The sequence below is a fragment of the Anabrus simplex genome, chromosome 6, assembly GCF_040414725.1.
Source record: "Anabrus simplex isolate iqAnaSimp1 chromosome 6, ASM4041472v1, whole genome shotgun sequence".
In the NCBI taxonomy this organism is placed as follows: Eukaryota; Metazoa; Arthropoda; class Insecta; order Orthoptera; family Tettigoniidae; genus Anabrus; species Anabrus simplex.
The window spans coordinates 347408625-347436514 of NC_090270.1; the positions used below are offsets into that span (position 1 = coordinate 347408625).

The 27890-nt window shown below is 41.6% G+C and overlaps 1 protein-coding gene across 4 annotated transcripts in view; it reads right to left on the minus strand.

Moving 5' to 3' along the window:
• LOC136875813 (sodium-coupled monocarboxylate transporter 1) overlaps nucleotides 1-27890 on the minus strand; it is a 145743-nt gene that overhangs the window by 45176 nt on the left and 72677 nt on the right. For all 4 annotated transcript variants that reach the window (XM_068228142.1, XM_068228144.1, XM_067149425.2 and 1 more), the window contains exons 5-8: nucleotides 25592-25643; nucleotides 14714-14781; nucleotides 11948-12102; nucleotides 6988-7128 (exon numbers count right to left, since the gene is read on the minus strand). In XM_068228142.1, the coding sequence (XP_068084243.1) occupies nucleotides 6988-7128; nucleotides 11948-12102; nucleotides 14714-14781; nucleotides 25592-25643 (416 nt within the window). The remainder of the gene's footprint in view (nucleotides 1-6987; nucleotides 7129-11947; nucleotides 12103-14713; nucleotides 14782-25591; nucleotides 25644-27890) is intronic.

Sequence of the window (27890 nt, forward strand, 5' to 3'; positions counted from 1 at the left end):
AATCATCAATTAAGATTGACTTCAAATCACAACCTGATTCGATTGGACCACTGCTTGGATTTTCATCAAAGGAGCTCCTACCGAACATACGTTACGACTCTGATCCATTTATAACATTCTTCGATGATTATCATGTAAACATTACTTGTAATATTATTACAGACTTGGACAGTAATCAACAACCTTCGCACGTCCTGCACGACTTTATTGTTACAGAGGAACGTGGATATACTATTTGTGAGAAACCAGCAGTAGGTAGTTCTTTATCATCCTGTGTCTGTAAAACACATTAGCAACATTACTCTTAGACTTGTAAATAAACATAATCAGCTTTTACATTTAGATCGGCACGCGTAAGTAGCTTACAAACTTCATCTCAAACCAGTATGAAGAACATCTATAAAACACGGTGTACATTCTGAAGACATACTACATGTGTGCAGAGACTCATCGAGTTAACAGATACCCATAAGCAGATACTCCAAGATTTAGTTATACACTACAACAACAACAACAACAACAAAATGGAGGAAATGCTAGACATTATGAATACAGTAGAAACTCATGAAGGTGTAGTACGAAGTGAGCTTCATTCCTATCAACCTTTTACGTTTGGATGAAATAACAATGATCAGATTCACTTTATTATTAATCAGCAAGATGTATACACCTTACCACACTAAAGCAACCTCTATATTGAAGGACGACTAGATAAGTCAGATGGAAGTGGACCAAGCACTTCACAACTAAACAACCATGCTCTAGCTTTTCTCTTTTTTGAAGCGCTATATGAAATAAATAATGTCGGAATAGATAGAAAAGAATGTTGGTATTACAAATGCAATAAAACTCTACACTTCTTTTTTGTAAAAAGAAAGTAATCTTTTACGGATGGCAAGATGGTGTCCAAAAGCTACTAACAACTGGATGATTAATGAAGATGGAACTTTTACGGGTATGTTATCACTGAAACATATTTTTGGCTTCGCAGAAGACTTTACACGTATTATAATCAACGCAAAACAAGAGCTTATTCTGATCCGTGATCGAAGTGATTACAATTCTCTTAAAGCAGCAGAAACACCAATGGAATCGAAAATTACACTTCATCGTATACTGTGGAGGATTCCACATGTAACCTTATCTGATCGTGATAAACTTCGATTGCTCAAGATTGTAGAAAATGATACACCATTACCTATACGTTTTTGAAGTTGGGAACTGTATGAATATCCTGTATTGCCACCTACAAACAAGCATAGCTGGGCTGTTGAAACATCACGTTTTACTGAGAAGCCCTTGTATATTATTTTTCGATTTCAAACCAATCGTAAATTCAATCACGAAAAAGATTAGCTCACTGTTTGATCACTGTAAAGTAAGACATGTTAGACTATATCGCAGCGGAATTATGTATCCCTACGAAGACATAGACATTAACTTTGAGAAAAATAAATTTGTGATCTCTATGACATGTTTTGTAAATTCCAATCATCGTATTATCAGAAAGAAGATCGTCCGCTATTTTCACCTCAATAATTTAAAAATAAAGCACCGATTGTAGTTACAGACGGCTCTTATCATGAAGAATCTATAAAAGAATCTCCTGTTGATATTCGTTTAGAATTTGAAACATCTGAAAACATTCCTGCTAACACAGCAGCATATTGTCTTATTATTCATAAAAGTGATGTTACTTACCATCCGCTAACGAATATTGTTACCAGACTAAAAATAAGGATAGCCCTTTATGATCAACATTAGTGTGTGCTTCGACATCGTACACTATGGAACAGAAAGAGGACAAGAAACAAAACTGTAAATGAGCATGCTGTTCGCACCATCTTATTTATCTCACACGAGTAAGTGAGGCTATTAATATGTTCTATAAGCATAGAACCTCATGTGAGATGCCAAAACATCTTATTCAATTTTTACCGCCAGGATTTTTATCTATGTACTCTGCCTCTTACGTACATGATTTTTAGGACATCCTTCCTCTACAAGTGAGATGTCAATCGATGTAGCTTTATGCAGAACCTATCAGCGCCATTACAAGCATCGAGGGAAAAATGGTGATGATGATTGGGATGGACCAAATCCCAGGACTGAACACTGTACACAGTGTATGGATGAACTTTATCTAGTACATGCTGACGATGATTCAGAAAAGGAATAAACCACATGAATAACAACAAGGTAAGAAGTGCATTATCTTCTTTTTGTAAAGCGTAACATGCTTAGTATAATATATTTCTAAATGTTTAGTTTAATTTGAATGTTTCAGGAGGCATTACAATTTCAGACGCATGCTACCTCTTCGAAAAACGTTGTTAAGAAGCATAGCAACTTGTCAGCAACAAAAGGAACACTCATTGCATCGCTTTGCTTCCTTACACCTTCTCATTCTTGATGACGTCATCGCTGCAGGTTAAAAACACTTGCTCACTCTTGCCTTCGCCTTGTTCGGTAGAGGTATGCCAAGAGCCCGTGTATAGCCGTCATTTTGCTCAAGCGCACCCCCGCCGGCCATCGCCGCCATCTTGTGCCATCACCTATAGCCGGCATCTCTAACAACTTCTTGGTTTATAAAAACTAAGATGATTGTTTAGAACGGCAGCTTGCTTTATAACTATGATCGTAAGAAGGACAGCTTGCTCGCTTGTCCTGTTAAATTCCATGCTATAATATTTACTTCCGTCAAGATAGTAGTAGTAAGCCATGCGCATGTAGTTAATGATAGCGGCTGACAGCTGTCAAAAACACGTGGAATTTTTCAAATTGCCCGCCACCACATTTCAAAGGTAGTAGCTAAAGATGATAGCACGATGCTCTGTTGAGTAAGGACGGCCGCTGACAGCTGTCAAAAAGCATGTGGCTTTGTTTACAAACAATAGCACGTGGAATTTCAAATTGCCCTCCATCGCATGCATAAGGATCTTCATGACAGCAGCCGCCATCTTCTGCGAGCACCCTTAGGCCGTCTCATAAGAAGCTATGCATAGTCGCCATCTTGTAGAATTAGATAGCCACCATCTTGCGCAAGCGCCCTTAAGGCGTCTCATACGGAGCTGTGTATAGCCTCCATCTTATGCAATTGGCGTCGAGAAGTGCAACCGGCCTTAAAACTGAGGTTAGGCCCTTCCATAAGGTTAGGCTTGCTGCCTTGCACGTAAAAGTAAGGTTAAGCCCCTCCAAGACAGCGGATGTGAGGTTAAGCATGAAGTCTTAGGCAGCGCAGTCAGTGCGGTGGAGGCCTCTCCCGAGAGCGTGTGGTGGCGGTGGAGGCCTCTCCCAAAAGCGTGTGGTGGCGGTGGAGGCCTCTCCCGAAAGCGTGTGGTGGCGGTGGAGGCCTCTCCCGAAAGCGTGTGGTGGCCTCTCCCGAGAGCGTGTGGTGGCGGTGGAGGCCTCTCCCGAAAGCGTGTGGTGGCGGTGGAGGCCTCTCCCGAGAGCGTGTGGTGGCGGTGGAGGCCTCTCCCGAGAGCGTGTAGTGGCGGTGGCCGCCGAACTCTCCACTTATACTACTAGCGTAAATATAAAATCCTTTCGCCGTGTAAACGAAGTATTAGTGTTTAAACTGTCGTTAATATTAAAGTTGAAGCCATGTTCAATGTGTGACATAATGTTTCGACATTTCCTCTAATTATTATCTGTATGCGTGGACGTATAGCCGGGTGAAAAAAAAACACATCATGTGCCCTAAAATATGCTCCTCTGGACACAATACCTTTAAATAATTAATCAACATAAGCTCCCGGTAAATTATCACCAGGTTATAATTCACTCATTAAATCTGCCGTTATAGTGTGGACAAATGGAGACGATGTATACTACCCAAAAACTTAGAAGCACAGAATAAATATGTTCGAATATTGAATATTGGATTAATGTTATTTGCTAATATGTCTATCTGTGTCCGAGTCATTGGCTGAATGGTCAGCGTTAAGGCCTTCGGTTGAGATGGCCCCGGGTTCGATTCCCGGTCGCGCTGGAGACTTTGATCGCGTCTGATTAATTCTTCTGGCCCGGGGACTGGGTGTTCGAATTTGCCTCAACATTTTCCGCTTCATATTCACACACCACACTACACTACCAACAACCACAGAAACATGCAATAGGGTTGACGTCAGGAAGGGCCAAATTCACATGTGGACACTGTTCGCGCCAGCGACCCCACAGATGTGGGAAAATAATCTAATATGTCGTTATGTAATGCGAAGACAGTAGGACATGGTTCAGTCTAATTGACAACCTCATCAACGATTGTTGACTGCTAGCCTATCGCGTTCAATTCGCGAAAACTTCAAAGCAAGGAATAGAACTTGGTTCATTATTATGCCAATAAATGACGTTAATTATGTGCAACAAAACGACAATCTCGATTCGTTGAATGAGACATTTTGTCGAGGAAGAGCCAAGCACACGAAATTACAACTGAAACTACCACAGCGAAACGTACAAAGAAGCATCCAGGATCACAATTTGTTAAGACGTCATTCCTTTTTTACGACCGGACGCTCTTCCTGACGTTAACCTCAGCACAGAAGTTTAAAGAGATGAAATGACTTGGTATAAGATAATAGGAAGGGAGAGGGTGAAGCCCAGTGTCGGCACATAGCCTACTCCTGTCGAATAGCACCAAGGGGTCTGCTCAAGGCTTAACGTCTCCATCCGACGGACGAATCACCATCAACAGCGTCATAGAGTTGGTTTTTCCCTCGGACTCTGCGAGGGATCTCACCTCTACCGTCTCAAGGGCAGTGTCTTGGAGCGTAAGACATTGGGTCGTGGATACAACTGTGGAGGGTGCCCAGTACCTCGCCCAGGCGGCCTCGCCTGCTATGCTGAACAGGGGCCTTGTGGGGGGGATTGGAAGATTGGAAATGACAGACAACAAAGAGGGAAGGAAGCGGCCGTGGCCTTAAGTTAGGTACCACCCCAGCATTTTCCTGGAGAAGTGGGAAACCACGGAAAACCACATCCAGGATGGTTGAGGTGGGAATAGAACCCAGCTGTACTCAGTTGACCTCCCGAGGCTGAGTGGACCCCGTTCCAGCCCTCGTACCACTTTTCAAATTTCGTGGCAGAACCGGGACTCGAATCCGGGCCTCCGGGCGTGGCAGCTAATCACACTAACCACTACACCACAGACGCGGACGTTCTTCATATTTCAAAACTACAAAATGACAGGCTTTCATAACAAGTGCCTGGCAGAACAAATTACGTGGTGAAAAATATAAATAAATTTGACCAGCACTGTTTAATTTGTTTCAAGTGAACTTTTGGTAGCACTTTTCTTAGTTTTAATCCACCAAACGCTCGCTGGCCTTGAGGCTCAGGGTCATTCGTGTAAGGAAATGTGTGACGCGATGAGAGCTGCAGGTCAAGACCATCCATTAATACTTCACATCACAGCCTGCACTTACTTATGGTGATCATTTGATTTTCCCTAAGGGAACTTTAAGAACACTTCTATTCCATCCGTATAGCACTCCTCTCTCCGTAGAGTTTCAATGGGATCAAAGTCAGGTGACTGCGCCGGCCAAGTCATAACGGACACCTGGTTGTCTTCCAAATTTCAAGGAGTGGTTCGGACAATTATCCTGCTGAAAAGAACAATTGGTTAGCATACCTTCTCTCGCAAAAGGTAGCACGGTGTAATTTAGAATGTCCCTATTAACCTCTTTTTTCTTCACGTCGTTAATCCAAAATATGGGGCCTACAGCATTACGGGAAAAGCATCCTAAAACTATTATGTTTCCTCTTCCAAATTAGATGACTTCTTAGTGTATCTGAGATAGGCCTTTCTCTCGTCAGTCGTGTTTTCTCAGAGTGTGTCAAATACAATCAAAACATTAAATTATTTCATTTGTTTAAATGTAATGCGTTTTTCTGTCGCTCCGTGCATCCCGGACCCGTCTGGAATGGCGCATGCGCACACATGCTCTGCTCGGCAAACCTGACCAAGGCGTTGTTTCAGTTTCCAAATCTTTGTGTTGAATTGTATTTTCGTGTTAAGCGTGGCTGTATTATTGCCTATGCAATCAAGTCGGGGCTTTAAATGTTTTAATATGGCTAGTGAAAGCGTAGTGAAACAATCATTAGGCAGAGACTGACAAGGAGGTTTGCTTTAGTTTTGCAATGACATGAAATGGCGTATGGCTTTGACTGCCGGGAGTGTCCGATGACATGTTCGGATCGCCAGGTGCAGGTATTTTGATTTGACGCCCGTAGGAGACCTGGCGCCGTGATGGGGATGAAATGATGATTAAGACAACACATACACCCAGCTCCCGTGCGGGCGGAAATAACCAATGATCGTTAAAATTTCCGAACCTACCGGTAATCGAACCCGGGACTCCTGTGACCAAAGGCCAGCACGCTAACCATTTGGCCATGGATCCGGAACGTTTTTCAATATTATATTAATACAGTGTATGCAATTTTTAAAATTGCGAAGTGATTCAAATGGCCAAAGTACTCTACGCACTTCACCCTTGAAAGAAAATTATAATTCTCTACAGATTATCTCAATCTTGTTCATGTCTTTCTATTATATTCATTCATTTCGTGATCTGAATTATCTGGCAAGAAAAATAGGGGTTGGGGGAGGCGAAATGGGTCTTATGTACGTTCTCCCATCAGATCTTCTTAAACTGAACTTAGATACACCACTGCAAGTACTGTACATTGAAAGTGCGCGAATTGAGTACGATCTTATTATATTTGTCACCACTGTATGTAATATAATGTATTCTTCACCCGAAGGCTGGTTGTATCCTCCATAGGTAGCGTACGTGTCATACTAGGGAAATGAAGAGCGAGGTGAAGCCAGAAGATGCTGTTACATACCAGTCTGCCAAGCAGACATCAACTGACTCTATGAGCAACACTATCATAGGGAGGAGCTGCACAAGCACTTGCATGTCGGCGCAGACAGAAACATTAATGTAACAAATGTATTGGAACTGCACACTGATTACTCACATTCTGGTTTGGTGCATGGTGGGCAAGGACAGGTAGCGCTGTATCATGCTCTGGTTGATTCCACTGGTGCTGGTCCACTGGAAGAAGGCTCCAACCACAAGCACGAGGAATGTGTGTCGCTCAAGGGGATCGACACTGAGGCTGAAACAGAACCGATACCAACAGACTTCAGCAACATTCTCACCTCAGTTGATCACTGTGCCGCTAACCATTCATCTCTGAAGAAGGTACAAACTGTTGAGGACTTTGATCTAACCACTGAAAGGAACGGGACAGAGTGTGACAAGCCTGAGCCCATGTTGAGCAGCCAAGAGGCTGTAAACGCCCGAGGAATGTTCAATCTTTCTTCAAAGTACAGCAGATACAAATTCTTTCATGGTCTGCCGTATGTATGCGATATAGTCCGCCAGCAACCAGCATCAGTGAACTGTGATTCACCAAAACGCAGTCTGGCAACAATTCCCCAGAAAGACATCAAAGGCTATTCACCCTCTCCCTTCCTGCTATAATATATCACGTGATTCATTTCATCTCTCTTACTCTTCTGATGGCATCCGCTCATAAAAACTTGCTACGATGGTTCATGCTGCGAGCCTCTGCACACCCAGTGTTCATGCTCATATGCGGCGCTCAGTAATGTTGGTAACCGCTCGCCCTTGCTCGGGCGTGGGAATGTAGTGTCGTACGCCTCTCGTACGGTCCTGCCGGCCTCGGCAGCGGTCGAAGTGGAGATGTGACGATGGATGGTGAAGGGATCCGATCCCTAGTGAAGGCACACCCGGCCGGGTGAGAGCCCGTGCTCGGCGGCCTATGAAATTTTTGTTGCCGGCCACTCGGTCGGCCAACGGAGCAAAGCAAGTCTGTGTCCCGCAGGCCGCACTCGTCGGCTCTCGAGCCAGCCAGCTCCCTGGTTGATCCTGCCAGTAGTCATATGCTTGTCTCATGCATGTCTCAGTGCAAGCCAAATTAAGATGAAACCGGGAATGGCTCATTAAATCAGTTATGGTTCCTTAGATCGTACCACTTTACTTGGATAACTGTGGTAATTCTAGAGCTAATACATGCAAACAGAGTCCCGACCAGAAGTGGAAGGGACGCTTTTATTAGATCAAAATCAATCGGTCCGTTTGCCTTGGTGACTCGGAGTAACTTTGGGCTGATCGCACGGTCCTCGTACCGGCGACGCATCTTTCAAATGTCTGCCTTATCAACTGTCGATGGTAGGTTCTGCGCCTACCATGGTTGTAACGGGTAACGGGGAATCAGGGTTCGATTCCGGAGAGGGAGCCTGAGAAACGGCTACCACATCCAAGGAAGGCAGCAGGCGCGCAAATTACCCACTCCCGGTACGGGGAGGTAGTGACGACTCATCTGAGGCCCCGTAATCGGAATGAGTACACTTTAAATCCTTTAACGAGTATCCATTGGAGGGCAAGTCTGGTGCCAGCAGCCGCGGTAATTCCAGCTCCAATAGCGTATACCGATCCTGTAGGAGAACGGGACAATGGTAGGACAACACAACACACATGATTGTCTTAGTTTATCTTTTCATGTTTTTCAAGTTTCGTCAAATCAGAAGGAATCGTCAGACAAAGCACACAACAAATTACAATACTTCAATAATTGGAAGAAATTCTGCTGCTGAGATTTTTGCCATCTTCGGTGATCAAGATGCGGAGAAAATGAAACAGCACGCGTTAATTTGGTGCAACACGCCTTTCTGTTAGAGATTTTCCATCTTTTAAAATTTATTTTCATAAAGAGGCCTCATACAGGTTTTCTGTTGCTGCAGCAGAATTAAGACATAACTAAGTCTCACAAGAGTGAGTTATAGAGGTGCATTACATTGGCCGTGTACAAGTTGCAGAGTTAACCCTTTACTGCATGAAGTATTTTTCGTTTTCGTTTGGTGAAGAAAATTTCAAGCTTCAATGTTCAACTTACGTTCAGTGTTTTAGATCTACCAGCAATTCTTAACTGGGGCTAATACCTTAATACTCGTATGTGGTGTGGATTGCCATAACGGGGTATATATACGATTTTTCACGATTTTACGCTAAGCTTTTAACATTCAAAGACCGAACATTACTGCCTACTGGCCATGGGTGCGTACTGCAAGGCGCAAGTATACTTGCACGACCGTAGGTCGGTAATGCCTTTGAGGTTGAGCCAGAGGTACTCCTGAAGCCTGTGGTAAGTATGCAGTAAAGAGTTAAGAGAAAAATGATAGGCTATTCATATCGTCGTTGTAAATGTTTTACAACTTTGTGCTTAAATACAGGAAACGAAGCAGCCTATCGAATATGTTCAGGACGTGAGTTATACACATGTCCAGAGTAGTACCATACGTATTTCCTGTAATATTTAGTTAATTAAATCTATCTTAATTTTATTATTAACTCTAATATTGTATGAATGAATGCCAGACTTCGACACACATAAAGGACTGCAGTGAACCAAATGATTTCTCCACCACAGCTGAAGTTCTTGTCGTAAAACCTCAAGTGAAAGAATATTACAGTTTGTGTAGATAACCTGTTAGCGTCAATGTATGTACTCTTAATATTCTCTTATGTAGAATTTCAACAGTCTGAAACAGATCTTTACCGCAAAAATACCTACATATGTATCACATGGAGTATATGACTATGAATTGGAGCGTGAAAGGGTTAGTCAGTATGTATTTAAGTCCGTTTAGAGCACCGAAAACTCGTGTAATTTTATTACATACTGCCTGAACCTGACCACTCCAAGGGAGGAATTCATCAAGAATTAATCCTTAAAATGTTCAGCCCTAACTTACCTTTGCTGCCAATGCCCACATCCCAACGGCACCGCCTAGAAAATGTATGGGAAATCCTATTTCCGAATTTTGGATATCAACACAAATTGCTTAGTCCATTCATGACTGTGTCTTCGCCTTCGTTTCGACACTTTCAAAAAATAACAGGTACAAAGAACAAGCAGTTCCATTCAGTAACTCTGTGAACTGGTTCGTCATGCGCTCGTGAAGGGTCGCACGTGTATCCAACAGCTGATTGTTATTATTATAACCCATGTGGATCTATAGGTTTTGCAGATTTGGATTTTGTACCGGAGGTACACCTCAACCCCGCACATTTAAAAGAAGCGCCTTAAGGAACTAAAAAAAAAAAACGTGAAACAGCTACGGCACGAAGTTGGGACATTGACCAGAAGATGTCACCAGTGAATTATTGAATAATGTGTTATTTTGAAGTTGCCTAAACTGACTGGATTTATTTGTTTTATTTTGGTTTACGTCAAGAAGTTTAAACTTTTCTCCATAGACGTCATTACAAAAACTGTCCGGTTCCATGGCTAAATGGTTAGCGCACTGGCCTTTGGTCACGCGGGTCCCGGGTTCGATTCCCGACAGGGTCGGGAATTTTAACCATCATTGGTTAATTTCCCTGGCACGGGGGCTGGGAGTATGTGTTGTCGTCATCATCATTTCATCCTCATCACCATGCGCAGGTCGCCTACGGGAGTCAAATAAAAGGACCTGCACCTGGCGAGCCGAACCCGTTCTGGGATCTCCCGGCACTAAAAGCCATACGCCATTTCATTTCATTTCATTACAAAAACTGAGGTAATGCACTCTGGTGTAAGGTAGAAGAGTTAGTGATTTAAAGAAGTTTTGTGCTCGCTGGTTTTCACAACTAAACTAACTTTCATTTATTTCTATATTTCAAGGTTTGAAACACTTCCTTCTCATTCCGCCAGCTTTTGAATCTGGTCAAACACAAATTTTCTGTAATTATTTTTCAGCCAATAATAGGCTTCCTGTACCTTTTTATTCGGCCAATAAAAATGAGAGAGTGTGTCCGGATTTAGTCCAGAACCTTCTCGACCCATCCCCTCGGGTATAAAAACTGTGGCTTTTTCAAGCTACCTTGTCTTATTGATCGTCGTCTTACTGACTGTGTGTGTGTTAAGACAGAAGGCGGGGCGCCTCATTCTTCGCCAGGCAGTGCAGTAGCCCAGGTAATGGCCACCAGTTTTATATTTCTGTAGCTACCTCCGCAGAATTACACGAGGGGAAGTTTCGAATTTCTAACTATGTAACCACTTGTTTTCTAAAATGTAAACTTTATTTCGGCTAATGTAAAATTTCATCAAGTCTTAAATTGTAAATCGGGGATAGAGAATGCGTTACCCTCTCGAGTTCCCCTTCACTTTATCTTGGGGTGACTGCGATTTTGTAACCGTTTTCCTCCTGTAAATTACCAAGTAACTTGTTCTTATAGTCACCTCAGTAGTGTGGGATTAGCGTCTGTATCATCGGGCCAGTAATTTACCCTCTTTTGCCTTTCCAGGAAGGCCCAGTAGCTTGGGTAATAGATACCCCTGTGTAGGTAGGGCCTAGAGAGGCCAGAAATTTGTAAGATTTTTTTGTAATGTTGCCCTGAGTGGGCTGTATGAAAGTGGGAGCCAGTCTCCTTTGTTGAATGCGGAGAGATTGTAAATTTTTTCTGGTTTTTGTATAATATTGAGTGGGGCCTTTGGAAGCCCGTATTTGTAACCTTTGGAACAAACTGCTCTTGAATTGGGAGATTTCTCTCTTCGTCTAACTAAACGCAACATTTGCGATGTCGTTAACTTGTAAATTTGGAGCTGGAAGCTCAGCACTTGTAAGTTCCAAACTGCTATTTGTACCTGTAACCTTCTTATCTCACTAATAAGTGAAAAGTTTGTTAAGTTTGTGCTTCGAAAAGAAGTATAACCTTTATTTCAAGTTTGAAGTTAATATTTGATATAGCAGATAGATCCATTCAGCCGCACCTTCTTTCACCTGTCTGTGATCCACAAAAACCCAGTAACAGTTTAATATAATATGTATAGTTAATTACGGCTCGACTTCAAAAAGTGACAAATTAGAGGGCGGTGGACATACAGCTCACCATGGCTTTGAGGTCTACATTTCCATACAAACACTTACTTGGGAGATTCAATTCGTCCGCTGTCCAGGTTCCTCTGCCACACCACATCTGCACCGCCAATGTCAATGGTGCCCTTAACGGCGACCAGGATCATAGCTCCGAACATGACAAACGCTTGGATTACATCCGTCCATACCACAGCCTTGAGTCCACCCTGCAATACAAGTGTGAGGTATTAGTTGTCTCGCTGACCACTTGCACTACATCCTTCCATACCACAGCCTTGAGTCCACCCTGCAAAAACAAGTGAGTGGTGTTAGTTGTCTCGCTGACCACTTGCACTACATCCGTCCATACCACAGCCTTGAGTCCACCCTGCAAAAACAAGTGTGTGGTATTAGTTGTCTCGCTGACCACTTGCACTACACATGTGTGTTCCGACAAACTACATGTTAATGTGTGAGGAGATAATCAATCAATCAATCAATCAATCAATCAATCAATCAATCAATCAATCAATCAATCAATCAATCAATCAATCAATCAATCAATCAATCAATCAATCAATCAATCAATCAATCAATCAATCAATCAATCAATCAATCAATCAATCAATCAATCAATCAATCAATCAATCAATCAATCAATCAATCAATCAATCAATCAATCAATCAATCAATCAATCAATCAATGCTGATCTGCATTTAGGGCAGAATCCCTATCTGTTGTTCTTCTAGCCTTTTCTTAAATGATTTCAAAGGAATTGGATATTTACTGATCCTCGCAAACACACTCCCCTTGTTCATTAATGATTCCTGAAATGTCGTTCTTGGAACCTGTTTCTGCCTACCTATAGGCCTACAGATTCTTCCATTTTTCACTAAAATTTGTATGACCGCCATTACGCTTGCCATCATGTTATCCTTAGCTGACTTCTTGCTAGATTCAATTACCTACTAAGTTCTTTAAATTTCTCCTTACTTCCACAGCCATTTTTAAATTCATTTCTTTCCAACCTCCACCTCCTCCTTAGTCTCTTTACTTCTTTGTTATAATATAGTGGATCTTTACCATACCTTACCACCTTTGAAGGTACAAACCTGTTTTCACATTCCTCAACAATTGCTTTAACTTCATCCCAGAATCTGTTTACATTTTTATTTACCATTTTCCATCGATCATATTTGCTTTTTTTAAACTCCCTCATGCCTGTTTTATCAGGCACATGGTACTGCCTAATAATTCTAATTTTAATACCTTCCTTTCTTTCACATTCATTAACTACTACGAAAAAAAATTCATGATCACTAACACCATCTATTACTTCGGTTTCTCCATAGCACTCATGTGCATTTAACAGTACCACAGGCACCTCTAGTTGGTCCATCACTTTCTGAATGATCTTGTGCCTACTAAATTTGAAGTCCTCCGGATAATTATGGTGTCCTAGCCATGAAAATAACATTACTTACAAAATGATATTATTTTATAAATATCTACTTTCCTCCTAATTAGGGCCTGCAGGCTGCGTCTTGTTTTGTAATCCAATAACCCACTGTCCAAATACAAACTAATAATCACCTCAGAGCAAGAGCAGGAAGTTCTTGTGTGAGGGTGAACACTTCAACATTCTGTTCTATTTGGATGAGTCTACTAGATGGTGTTTGAACTTCTGTGGCTCGGGGCGCAGCACGTCGGGCTCTCATCTCTGGGTTCCGTGGTTCAAATCCCGGTGAGATTTGTGTGGACAAAGCACAGGTGATACAGGTTTTTCTCCGGGTACTCCGGGTTTTTTCCTGTTATGTTTCATTCCAGCAACACTCTCCAATATAATTTCCTCTGTCGGTCATTAATAATTGCCCCAGAGGAGCGAGACAGGCTTCGGCAGCCGGCACAATTCCTATCCTCGCCTCTACTGTAGACAGGAGCTTCATCCATTTCCTTCCTGACCCGGTCGAATGACTGGGAACAGTCTGTGGATTCTTCATACTTGATGGTGTTTTGATTACCGGAGACCTATTTTCTGTTGAAAAAGAAGAAATTCTTCAACCATCCTGACGGCTTTTAGTCTCTATGAAGTTTAAATCGAGTCCAAATGTATTCATACGTACTGCGGTTATTATATAACTTTAGAAAGGCGGATACGCATGCTGCGAGCAGGAAACTAAAAAAGAAAAATTAGGAAATTATTATCGTCATTGTAGGATAGACAGCGGTTTTAATTACATTTTTCAAGGAAGGAAGTTCACAAAAAACTCGTTCTCACAATATGGAATGGGTGGTTACGAAAAGTGACAGCCTGTTGTGCTGCAATAGTAACTTGTAGCTCAGCGAGGAAAACATTGGCAAATGTACCTCATTGCTCTTCACGCCTCATTAGGGTTTCCCTGTAATCGCACAATATTTGGTGGCGCAGTTTAAGGATGCCTGCAGCTTTCTGGTGAACAGTTAACACACATATTATATTAGCACTCACTTCATGTAGGAAAGGGAAGACGGTCGGTAGATGCAGAGTGGCCCTCAAGTGACCACGGCTCTACCGTGGCTCTACGCCTCTGCATTCGGGAGACGGGACAGGGCTGGATCTCATGGCTGGCCCCAACCGTCGGCTCTCCTCAGAATGTTTTTCCATTCTCCTGCACTGAGGCGAACGCCGGGACAGTTCCTAACATAGATCACCGCAGCCAACTCGCTCACCTTCTCCGAGCATCACTTTACCGTGACAAATCTCCTGACCTGAGAGATGGCCCGCCTCCTCCTTCAGGGGAGGAATGAAAGCATGTTAGTAGTGTTAAAGACACAAATCATTATGATGTGAAACTTACCACGCATGTGTAGAATATGCAGACAAGGCAGACGACAGGCGTGATGACGTGAACGTTGATACCAGTCACTGGAAGAGATACAAACAGTGTCGTGAGAATAATAATAATAATAATAATAATAATAATAATAATAATAATGATAATAATAATAATAATAATAATAATAATAATAATAATAATAATAATAATAATAATAATAATAATTGTACCGGGCGGTACACCTCCACGCCGCTAATTCAAAAGGTGCGCCAGTTGAAACTCCTCTGCTGGAGGAAGTCTGAACTTTATTGACGGTATTAATTTTCTACTTTCTCAGAAGATGTCACTACCTGTAAATTTTGGAGTTTTAGAACTGTGTCATTTTTGATGTGTTTTTGTTTTGCTTGAAGTAAGAAGTGTGAACTTTCTCTTCTAGAGGACACTACTGAAGAACTACAATAGTGCACCCTAGTGCGAAGAAAAAGAACTGTTCTTTGGAGAAAATTTTATTTCAAAAGTTTGTTCTTTGTTAAATTTCTTTCAGTCATTGGTTAAGTTGGCAATATTACCCCTTTCTTTCCCCTTGTTTTAAATCTAGCCAATCCCGAATTTCTGAAATTAATTTTCCACCAATAACGTGTTTCTTCTTCATCTTGTGTAGGGGTTTCTCTTTATTCTCCAATAAAGTGATTGTGGGCGGGTGTTCTCATTCCCCTAACGCCTAGAACCTTCCGCGAGAGTATATAAACTGCTGATTTTAGGGTCTCTGCGCCACTTCTGTTCCATCTTTCAGTGTGTAAAGTACATAGCAGGGGGCGGGAAGCGCCTCTTTCTTCGGCAGCGGCCAACAACAACAAGGTAATGGCCAATTAATAACTTCTTTCTTTGCTAGCTCAGCAGGTTAACTCTCGGGGCGGGTCTGAAGCTTTTTCCATTATGTAACCTTCCTTAAAATGTAAAGAAACTTGTATCTATTTCATCTTTTAAACTGCATTTCGGGATAGAGAGTGCTTAACCCTCTCGAGCTCCCAATCATATTGTTTTGAGGTGAACTTATTTTTCTCAACCTATTCTTCGTTAATATAATGTAAATTGTTCTTTTCTGAAGTCACCTCTGTAGTATGGGATTAGCCCTTGCATTAACGGCCTAGTGCCAAGTAGGTTTTAAATAAAGTGTATTAGGAGTGCGGAGAGCCTCCTTTCAAGTTGGTATTTTAGAGGCCATATAATTAACCTTTTCTCACTTAATAGGCCTCAGTAGATTGGGTATTTTTCCCCTGTGTTTATGTCCGTTGAGGACAACTTGAAGGTGGAGTTTGGTGTGGCCTGGGAGAGGCTTACATTTGAGAGCGAGTGGCTCTTTTCCGGAAACTGAGTCTTGTATGCCTCGAGGAGGCTTTACGGTGTAATTTGGAGCAAGTGCTCCAGGGTTTGATTGGGGTCTTCTGCCCCGTTGTTGAAATTTGTATATCGTAAAGTTGGGCTAGTTGCTCAAGAATTGTGTTTTCAGGGCTCGAAGCCCAAATCCTGTAAATACTGTAATTGTACTTTGTTGTCTTGCTACTCCGTACCTGCCATTCTTGTTATTTCTGAATTTTGGAAAGAAAATATAACCTTGTTAAATTTTTCATTTAACGTTAATTCCGTAGTTGGAGACCTATTCACACCCGCACCTTCTTTCACCTCTACCTACCACGGAAATCTCCGTAACAATAATAATAATAATAATAATAATAATAATAATAATAATAATAATAATAATAATAAATCATTCCAACCAGAAGCAGCCTGATGAACTTGATGAGAAACCCAACACTCATGGGGAACTCGAGGCGATATGGAAACCATCCGTCATGCTAATTCTAAGGAGCATAACTATGGCTTCAGTGTTTAGAATATGTGGAGGCAAATCATTAATTCCTAAGAATTAAAGAATTGTGTCGGCTACCGAAGTGGCCTGCTTTCATCTTCAATATTAATATTGCAACCGTACCACCCACGCCATTGCCCCATAGAACAACATGACAGCATCATTGTCCCCATAATTTCTGGCTACCGCCATATAACACCATACGCCAAGGCGTTCGATGGTATGGGACCTTTTTAGTCTAGAGTCAAATGCCACCTCATCTAGAAAAACGAAGAAAAATAAACTTCAAGGTAATGGTTTTGCTGGTGCTAGGTATCAAACACCACTTATCAAAGTACTCGCTCAAAATTTCAAGGTCTCTGTTCAGAATTCACATTGGATTGCTGAGTAACTATTGCTAGGTCATCCGCGTAAACGAATTGGCGTGATGTAGTGCGGGGTATATGGGCAATGTAGATATTAATCAGCAATGGAGAGAGCACAGATCCTTGAGGGAGACCATTGTTGAGCTTTGTTTGTTATCCATAACTACCTGGATCAATCTGTCTGATAACATGTTGTTTATGAGTTGTGACATTACTCTGCATCCAACAAGTTTAAAAAACTTATACACAACTCCCTTTCTCCAAACCCTGGCTGTTAGGTCTATGAACAAAGAATCAAACCAACGGCCTCCCAGGGCCATGGTGCGTTCGCGACAAAAGACCATAATATAACACTCAACTAACTTAAAGGCATAAATGAACTGAGGGAAACTTAGGATGCAATGTTTACCCGGAAAAATGACAAGCAAAGAAAAGTTTAAAAACCTATTTATTATTCCTTGATAAAATTACGATTAATTGAAATTAACCCTGAATAATTCTACTTTAATGAAAATAAAATATACAATATCCGATGGACTAAATACAAATTTGGGAGATGTCACTCCTTTCATTGATAAAATTATAATAATTCATATTTGTTAATATTTATCGATTAAATGTCGAAGTTGTTTGTTCCGTTCCCTTTTTTGACATGACAATAACTATTACATTAAACAATCGGTACAAAAAACAGAAATATCCTCGTAAATGCGACGGTTCTCATCACAATTCTTCTTCACTATTAGAACAAACGATTATCTATACGAAAAATTGGAGACAACTTGGAGTGGTCGCCTAACTAAATAATTATACTGCTAAATAAATGAACAAACGAATAAGGGAACACTAGTGGATAAAATCATAATCATCAAAATAAAATTTGACTGATGTCGGGTCCAGAAATCGAACCCACATCACAATAAATCCGATGACAAATAACGAGACAGACCTCGTTTTGGAATCCAAACAAAAAATTAAACACAACTCAATGAACATATTCGAAAAGTTATGTAGACATATTTTAAAACAATGCCTTTGCTGGCGAGATGTAGTGTTTACAGTGCACTGTGTCTTCTGGTATCGGCTAGAATAAAATGGTTACTTTCCTTGACCTGTCTCAGTCTTATGCTTGGCTTTGAGAATATGAAAGTGGCTGAGGTTTGAGTGACGCTAGTAATGCCATTCCTTATGCAGCCAGTCCCTGCTATGAATGGTGTGAAGATGTCGCTCGTAGGGTCGGTTGGTGCATGCATTTCAATGGGCTTGGCAGACTGAGGTGCAATTGCAACTTCTGGCTCAGTGAGGAAAGCAACGGGACTACCTCACTCCTCATTTCCCTAGTACGCCTCTTCAGTGACACCTAGGCCATCTAATGGTGAACCTGTTGAGGATCCAACCAGCCTTCGGGCGGAATACCCAATATACTTAATTTTAAAACAAACTATAAACAGTATACGCATACAACGGGCTGTATAACATAAAAATATTGTTTGACAAAGACAATCCATGGTCTGCCTTGGAGTTCTAACCGATGATCACCAAGATGCCATCGAAAAACGGGTCTCTAAAAACTGCCTATCTCAATTATTCATAAGATCAACAAATCAAGAATAAAACTGGCGTTCCAGTTATTTAATTTCTTTATAGAAATATACATGAACGAGTAAAAAACCCTTTAAATGTAATCGGGTTTATGTGAGACTTCCAGCATTCAGTATTAGTGGACAGGCTTGAACAATACTATTGGTAGTGACCCTACTGACAAGGGAAGTGCTAACGCACCCTTTCTAAAATCATAAATCATACAACGTCTAACCACACCTAATAATGGTTGGCCGCAGAATACTTCTTGTCAACAACTCAAGGCGAGACCAATCGTCTCCTTGAAAATACATCATGATAAATAATCTCATGTCAACTGATATCCTCATACCATATTCCAAAGCACCACTGGCTTATTAATTCTCTGCCCTGTTGCAATTCTTTCATTCAATATCAAGCCACTACTCATTTTTTCACTTTTACATCCATGAACTTAGAATGTCCAGGTTCACATCCATCCGATTACATAGAATATCTCTGCCTATGTTTCCCTACAGTTTGAACTCAGACAAAATCAATATGGATTTAAACGTATCCATAATATTATTCTAATATTACAGAAAAGCAAATACTTGACATAAAAGGAAAACTTTTATCTAAAATGGGAGGGCGTTTGTTCGTTGTCCGGGCTTGTCACAAGTTGCACATATAATTAATACAGCCATCTATATATTCTTATCATGCAAAATTACATTAAAACAAGAGTGCCTTCCTGTCTTCATGATTATTATGCCAATAGTGGCAATTTGGAGACACTGTCACCATGCATTACCAAAATAGTCTTGAATATTCCGTAAAATAAAATATACATATCACGGTTTGAAATTATCAAATACAAATCTATATTTTGCCCTCCTAATCTAAATCACTCTCAGACTTACTGATATGTTTCTATTAAATCACGTACATGCATTACATTAAAATTATATTTTACAGGCCCGAACTTTTAGCCCATAATAGAATTTCAGTCCCCATCTAGATGAATATATAAACAATATGAAGACCACTCACAAGTTCTCTCTCTCTAATTCAAGAATACATGCAACTTAATTTATGTGATCTACATATTATATAACCGTGCATTTATTTAGATACATATTTATATTTTTAGTACTTATCATCATGTCGTGAAACCCATGATTCGGGCCCAGGAAAAGGCCCTTATCGTCGCTTAGCCTCTCATGGCGCTGACGTGGATCACAGGTTCGAATCCACTTCTATTCCTGCTGAGCACGTTCATAATTCCAGGGTCCCCTTCTTCACTGTAACAACTCTAATGACGTTGAAATAAGTTGCGTCACTCGAAACACAATTTTTCAAAACTGTAGCACAGTTCTCGCGGTCACGTTACTTAAATACTTTCTTACACAGGGTATTTGCACAATGTATATTATCACTCTCAAATACAGGTAAGGTCAGAACACCATCGGGCCGTGGGTGTGCCTTCAATCTTTCGCGTGAAGTGGATGTTGTGTCACCATGGCTGCCCCTTTTATAACCTTACCCCTACACACACAATGGACGGCGGTCAGTCCCCACCACATGTTTTTCAATTAGTGGTTCTACGTGTTGTACGACATCGGTAATGCGCTCAAATGTGTGACTGAGACTCTTCAGTACTCTTGTTATGGGCGGGACACGCATCGATCGGCGGTTTATTTAAAATTTATTATCAAAATGATGCCTTTACGGGGATCCCCCATGAGGAGTCTGCGTACTTAGTTGGCGTGGGTACGCTACTAGTGGTTATATAATCAGGTCATAGCCTATTTTTCCACATGTTAACATTTTATAAACAACTCAAATTTTGGCAGAGGTCTATTATGAAAACACATGACACGGCGAGGTTTCCCTTACTAATTGTTATGCATATCTCGAAATCTTACCACACAAAACAAGCTTGCACGCTAGCATTGCCGTGTTTCGGCCATTTTTTAGTGGCGGAGTTATTAGTATTGATTTTCTTTCCTTGTCATTTTTCATAGCTCGCTCTCTATCTGCGGATTCCTCCAGCTATGATGGACTCGTGTTTACCAAGTTAGAGGCGTTGTGCGAACAGATGCAACCTGATGCAACCTTGTGTAATATGTGCAAGGGAGCTTAACAAAAGTTTTCACCGCCTAAGGTAATTATTACATAAATATGTACATGACCGATACGGGCACAATATGTTGACACTATTGTGTGTTTTTTACTGGCTGAAAATAAGTCCAATGGCTTTCAAATTAATTGAAAATGGGTACTTTCGATAAAATGATGACGTCTTTCGCATAGTGAACGTTTTGCTACAAAGTTGAATCACGATATCAACTTCTGCTAAAATTCTGGCTGGTACAGTAGTTCAATAAAATTTAATCTGTCACCATCTACAGAAGATTAGTCGCCTTTACCGATTTCTTGCAAAAATTCAATGAATTCCATTTTTTGGGGTTTACTAGCATATGTCTACATAAGTGGCGTATTTTGAAGAATGAGAGAGGATAGTATTTATTGCAATTATAAATAAATAATTGTACGACGATATGCTTGTATCAAAACAGTGAAAACCTGTATGAAATCTCTCCCGACAACAAATATGTTCCCACCAGAAACAATGGAATGTCGCTACCTAAACAGTTCACACGCACTAATGAACGACCATTTGCCATTGCGGCTTTGAGCCGCGCCAGTCGAATATCGTCAGCTGCTTTGGAATTTAATTTTTAATCCAGACACCGAACTTTCATTTAAATATTTGAGGAATTTTTAATTTAATATGTAGTGTTCAACCGCTGGGCAACAGAACACCGGCTATTGCTGTCCACGTCACTGATGTAACATGAATCCCTAAATTGAAACACTTATGTATTGTGTTCAGTCTTCAGCCCTAAGGCTGGTTGGATCCTCAACAGCTCTGCCATCAGCTGTCATAGATGGCCTAGGCATCACTGAAGAGGCATACTAGGGAAATGAGGAGTGAGGTAGTTTCCCGTTTCTTTGTACATCGTAAATATTGTTTCATGCCACCAGGACCATCGAAGAAAAATGGATTCCTGATATTTGTTTTGTTTTGTTGGATCACGTTACTGTCCTGGTTTGTTATGAGTACTATGTCAGCCAAATCAAATTAGAACATTAGTATGACACTTGGCTAACTGCGGGAATGGAGGAAGTTCACATCCTAAGTGTTAAAATGTGTGCGAGGGACGATATGGAGAAGGAAAGCACTTCAAGCTTGCAAATGTGGGAGAGGTACAAAGGCTTCTTCTGGACTTTCCGCAACACAAACACAGACTGGAACAGCTGACGGCGCACCTCCTCTCTCACATCTCCTGCCGCCCAACACGCACTTGGTCGGGAGTGAACCAACAGGTGGCCTTGAAATACTGGCGAGCGGCTTCGCCAATCACCATGCTATATTTTTCTTTAATAATTTAGAAATACAGAGCTAGAGGTGTTTATGCTTTTAAAGACACTCTGCAAATCTAATGAACGCGTTACGATGTCAGTTCAGTCAAACCCGGGATCACAAAACTCAACCTAGTGTTTTAAATATACAGATGTTTTTTTTCGAAAACGCGTAGGCCTAATTCGCAATCCTTCGGCTGTGGTAGATGCTTCATCTCTCCTCGCTGCACTCTCTACCTCCTGAGAACTACAGAGTCTGCTCAATTCTTCGAAACGTTCGAAGAAACAAGAGCTCCTGCTCAACGGGAATGTTACCAAGGGCTGGGTTTCCCAGGTTTCTTGGACGGTCAGGGATAGTCTTTTAAGTTTAGCGCTATTTAGGCTGCCTCAGCGTCAATTTCTATGTCCTGCTTAAAAACGGGATCTTAATTCAGTGATAGATAGCAGAGTTTTTTTAATTTTGCCGGGTAAAGACGAAATGTGTCACCTAAGGACTTTCTACATCGTGCGACATGGAATGCCCAATAATGTAGTTAAAGATGTTTTTATGCTGAAATGAAAGAATCACTAACAAAATACATTCTTCTGATTAATATTTGAAATATTCGTTTAAGGCAGCAAGCGATTTGAAAAATGCTTTCAGATTAAGGTTCGTGAAAATTGTATGATCATAAATACGTCTTTTTATAAATGGAATGAAATTTTACCAGTTGAATTTATTTCATTTAACGAATCCTCTTCGAGAACCACAGAATGGAATTTGGAATAAACACGTCTAGGATTCAGTGCATCGTAAGCGAGAAACAGACTCAGAGGACCTGTGAAAGTGCCACAAGAAGTTTAAAGGACAATTCTCGGAGAAGCACAACTCGATCGCATGTCCTCGAATTATATATTAACGTGAAGTTTGGGAACTTGTTGTTGGTCTAAAGTATGACAAGACGAGGCTTCTTTGTCTCACTTCACATCACAGCCTGTAAGATCACTTCAACCATCTCTACTGTACAAATTAGCAGACGACCTCCAGCTGTAAGACATCTAAGGCCTAATTGGAGTTATACTTGTTCAACTCTTGGGCTTCGTTCGTAGTCCAGTAATGCCTCATCTTCTCCCGGTGTGGGGGGGGGGGGTGTAGTCTACATATCTTCTTCTATGTTTTTTCCTGGAAACCATAAACTTCTTCAGGATGCTTTTTTTTGCTACTGGCTTTACATCGCGCCGACACAGATAGGTCTTATGGCGACGATAGGAGAGGAAAGGCCTAGGAGTTAGAAGGAAGCGGCCGTGGCCTTAATTAAGGTACAGCCCCAGCATTTGCCTGGTGTGAAAATGGGAAACTATGGAAAACCATCTTCAGGGCTGCCGACAGTGGGATTCGAACCTACTATCTCCCGGATGCAAGTTCACAGCTGCGCACCCCTAACCGCACGGCCAACTCGCCCGGTTCTTCACGATGTGCCTTACAGCCTGTCGGCCCTTTCAACGATATAGTACGTGCTCTCTTGTTTCGTCAGAAGGAGAGCAGGCGGGAGACAAACTTGCCAACCGGGAGATAGTGTGTTCGAGCCCCACTGTCGGCAGCCCTCAAGATGGTTTTCGGTAGTTTCCCATTTTCACACAGGGAAAATGCTGGGTCTGTACCTTAATTAAGGGCACGGACGCGTCCTCCCCACTCCTAGGCTTTTCCTATCCTATTGTCGCCATAAGACCTATCTGTGTCTGTGTGAGGTTAAGCGACTTGTAACAAAAAAACTTGGCACATGACCATGGACAGCAGGCACAGTCATAGAGCGTCCCTATCTGGAAGTGAAGTTCTGAGCTAGGACGTCTCTCGTATTCCCCATCTTCCAGGCCCGGGTTTAGGATCTTTTTGAGAATTCCGGTCTCTCTATGTGACTCCCAGTATTTCAACTAAACGTTTTCTATTTAGTGACGGACACTCCACAGCATACAGAGCTTCCAGGTGAAGGACTGTTGTGTTGTGTTTCAACTTCAGATTTCGTAGAAGGATTGGTTGTGTTAGGGGTTTTGAGTCAGTGGATAGGCCAGTTCCACCTTGTTAACTCAGGGCAGAGATCTGCTTTCTCTGACATGTTCGGTGCAGTTCAGTCTCCAAGGTACTTATATTTCTCTACTGCCTTGAGTTTATCCCGTTCTAATGACATCTCTGTGTTAGCTTCTTTGATGTTAGTAAAGTACTGCGTTTTGTCCAGTGACACTTGGGAGTCATGATCTAAATCGCTGCTATTTCCAGAGATTCAGCGATTACTGCCATGCCCTCTGCCCTTTTGTAACCCAAATAGACCTCTTCTGGACACCAAAGTTGTCCAGGTCCTTCCACCATTCTCTCGCAACCATATCAACGACGCTCTTCAAGAGGGGTGGGGAAAGTCCACCAGCTGTTTTGGTCTCGAAGGTTTCGGAGATGTCGCCTCTGAATAGAACCTTGGAATGTGTTTCTTGCCTAGTCCCAGCTTCTCGAGAATTATACCAAAGACTTGTATTCTCACTGATTCGCAGTCCTTTCTAAAATCAACAAGGGTGACTACCAGCTTGCGGTTTCTGATCATCGAGTAGACTGAGCACAAGATCGGCTTATTTTGAAGACAGGCTCCAGTTGATTAGTAGTCCTTACACAGAACCCTCTATGTTACTGGGGGGAGACAGGCCTCTCAACTCCTTAAAATCTCCTTCCTTGTGAAAGGGAAGGATCAGAGCTGATGTCAACTTTTCCGTTCCCCAAATGTGAGCTTGCTTCCTGCCTTGCTACCGCCACACTTCCAAAGTTCCACAAGAGCACCAAAGAAAGAAAAAGATGAAACTGCCAGAAACATGTTTTCTAGTAAACGCCAGCAATTCAGTTCCCGAGCACCCTTCTCTACCACAGGGGACCAGGCCTTTGAAGTGCAAGTATAGTGCATCCAGTACATTTTATATAAATACGTAACAATATTTAGCTTCTATAAATTTCATTTCTTTAATCAAGTGGCTCAGAAATTAGAAAACACACGGAGACAGTGGACAGCGCGAGACGCTGGCACATTCGCTCTCCCCCACCAACTCAGCTGGGCACATTGCACTGTGGCTCTACCTGTTGAACGTCCTAACAACTACACTAATGACCTCAGGCACATACACAAGTGGCATGGCTAATACACCCCCTAATACAAACGCAGATTTCCGCACTTACACACTCTGGTCCTCAATTGTGTGTGCACGTCTAATCCTTGCCCCGTCAGCTGTGAAGTGAGATGACTCTTGGTACCGAGATTTTACGACCGGATTCCCTTCCTGGAGTCAAGGACACCTGAAAAGTTAGAGATGAAACGAATGCTGTGTTATAGGCTGTTGTAGGAGGAAGTGGGAGGGGGAACCCAGGGCCGGCACACAGCCTACAGCTGTCGAATAGCTTAACGTCTCCATCCGACGGACGAATCACCATCCACAGTGTCATATGCCCTCATTCCGTAAGAACACTGCGAGGAGATCTGAATTTTAATCCATGCCTTTGGCACGCAATTTAGTGATTAGAATAGTGATTGTACACCACCAACTCTCCACAGCAGGCGAGTCCTGAACAACTAGACGTATCACTCCAACATTAATTGAAATAACACTAGAAAAGTTTTATCATGAACATTAGATACGGGCATGCAAGCAAACATACATACATACCTTGATTGAAGGCAAGCGCAGGCACGTATATTACCACTGGTATCCAAAATATCTGAAAAAATACAGAAATGTCGACAGATTCAAGATCGAAAAAGAAAATATACATGAGTGAAAAAGATGGCCAGGGAGGTCTACAAAACTGAATGCTGCCTGTACTTCAGGAAGTCAATTAAGTGAGCGTAGAGTTTCTGTGGAATGTGAACTACTCCGTAACATTCCACTCTGAAAAAGTATCGGTGTCTATCCAAAAAATTACCACTAATATAAATGTGGAGGAAGATGATGTTAAATGCCTGAATAATCAGCATTGTAGTCTTTGAACTGAGCCATTCTGGGTTTGATTTGTGTCGCGTGGTTGATGCCCGCGTCTCAGCGGTTCAATGACACTCTACCTCTCTCCATCACACCGACATGCATATTACTTTCAGATTTCCTCCACCTCTTTCGGAGAATCTGATTAATATGGGCTTCATCAAGCTGTACTAGCCAAGGGAATAATAATAATAATAATAATAATAATAATAATAATAATAATAATAATAATAATAATAATAATAATAATAATAATAGTAATTGTACCGGGAGGTATACATCACCCCGTACATTTAAATGAAGCGCCTTGAAGAACGCTAACACATAAAGTTTGCAACAACTATTTCAATGAGTTTGGACTTTTCTCCATAGATGACTCTATAAAAAAAACTGATGTCATGCACTCTGATGTAGAGCGGAACTACTAAAAAATTTAAAGAAATTTTGTATTTATAGGTTTCCTAAACTGAATGGATTATTTTTTGTTTTGATATTTCTAAGGTTGCAACACTTGTAGCTCTTCCCACAAACCTGGGATCACCAATCACATGCTTCATGTAACTCTAATAAAATGAGAGGGCGTGTCTGCTAATAGTCCAGAACCTCCTAGAACCTTCCTCTCGGGTATAAAAGCTGACGCCTTTTCGAGTTAACTCGTCTTATTGACCGTCTTTTTGCTGAGTGTGTGTGTTAAGAGAGTAGGGTTCGGCCTCATCCATCGGCAAGCAGAACATCAGCTAAGGTAATGGCCGCCATTTTTCTAACTCAGTAGTTCTCTCTGCAAGCTAACTCAAGGGGAAGGTCTCCTGTCTTTAATAAAGTAACCGCAAATTTCCTAAAATGTAAACTTTAAAGAAAAGTTCAAGTAAGTCAAGAGTACTTAACTGAAATCCTGGGATAGAGAGTGCGTTAAACCCTCGAATTCTCCTTCAGTTTAATTTGGGGGTGACCACGATTTTGTAACTGTTTTCACTGTTGTAAATTGTGACTTATCTTGTCCAACTAGTCACCTCAGTAGCCTCCAGGAGCGCAAGTTTCTGCCTCCATACATTTGGATTTTGGGGCCAGTAATTGAAGCTGTGGCTTTCCACCAAGGCCCGGTAGAACGGGTACTCGATACCCGTCTGTATTCTTTCTCCTAATGCGGTCTTGTGCCTCGAGAGGCCAGAAAGTTGAGCTAAGACGCCTTGACTAGGCGGTGAGGGTGTTGGAGCGCATTGAGGCTGTTTCTTGTAATGTTAAAGAGATTGGTGCCTTTGGAAGGCCGTAACTTGTGTCTTCTGGAGCAAACGGTGCTCTTGAAAATTGTGTGATTTAAATTCCGAGACTCGTCTCCTTGAGCGCAACTGTTGTGATTTAGGGACTTTGTGAACTGCGAGCTTGAAACTCAAATTGTAACTGATCATTTCCTGGTTACTGTTTTTCTACATTGCACCAAACTAGCGCTGTACGTGAAATCTTGTTCTGTCGCCAAGGGAATTGTTGTGTTAAAATTTAATATTTGAAAAGAAATCAAAATAAAGATGACCTTTATTTTGACTGTCGTAGAGAGACCCATTCCAGCCAGTACCTTATTTTACCTCTCTGTTCCACGCAAACACGGTGATAATAATAAAGTTGTTTGAGTCACCAGTCCATAGACTGGTTTGATGCAGCGCTGCATGCCACCCTACGCTGTGCCAACTTTTTTCATTTCTACGTATATACTAGACTACACCCTACATCTGCTCTAATCTGCTTGTCATATTCATACCTTGGTCTACTCCTACCGTTCTTACCACCTACACTTCCTTCAAAATCCAACTGAACAAGTCCTGGGTGTCTTAAAATGTGTCCTATCATTCTATCTCTTCTTCTCGTAAAATTTACCCAAATCGATCTCCTTTCACCAATTCGATTCAGTATCTGTTCATTTGTGATTCGATATATCCATCTCACCTTCATCACTCTTCTGTAACACCACATTTCAAGAGCTTGTATTCTCCTT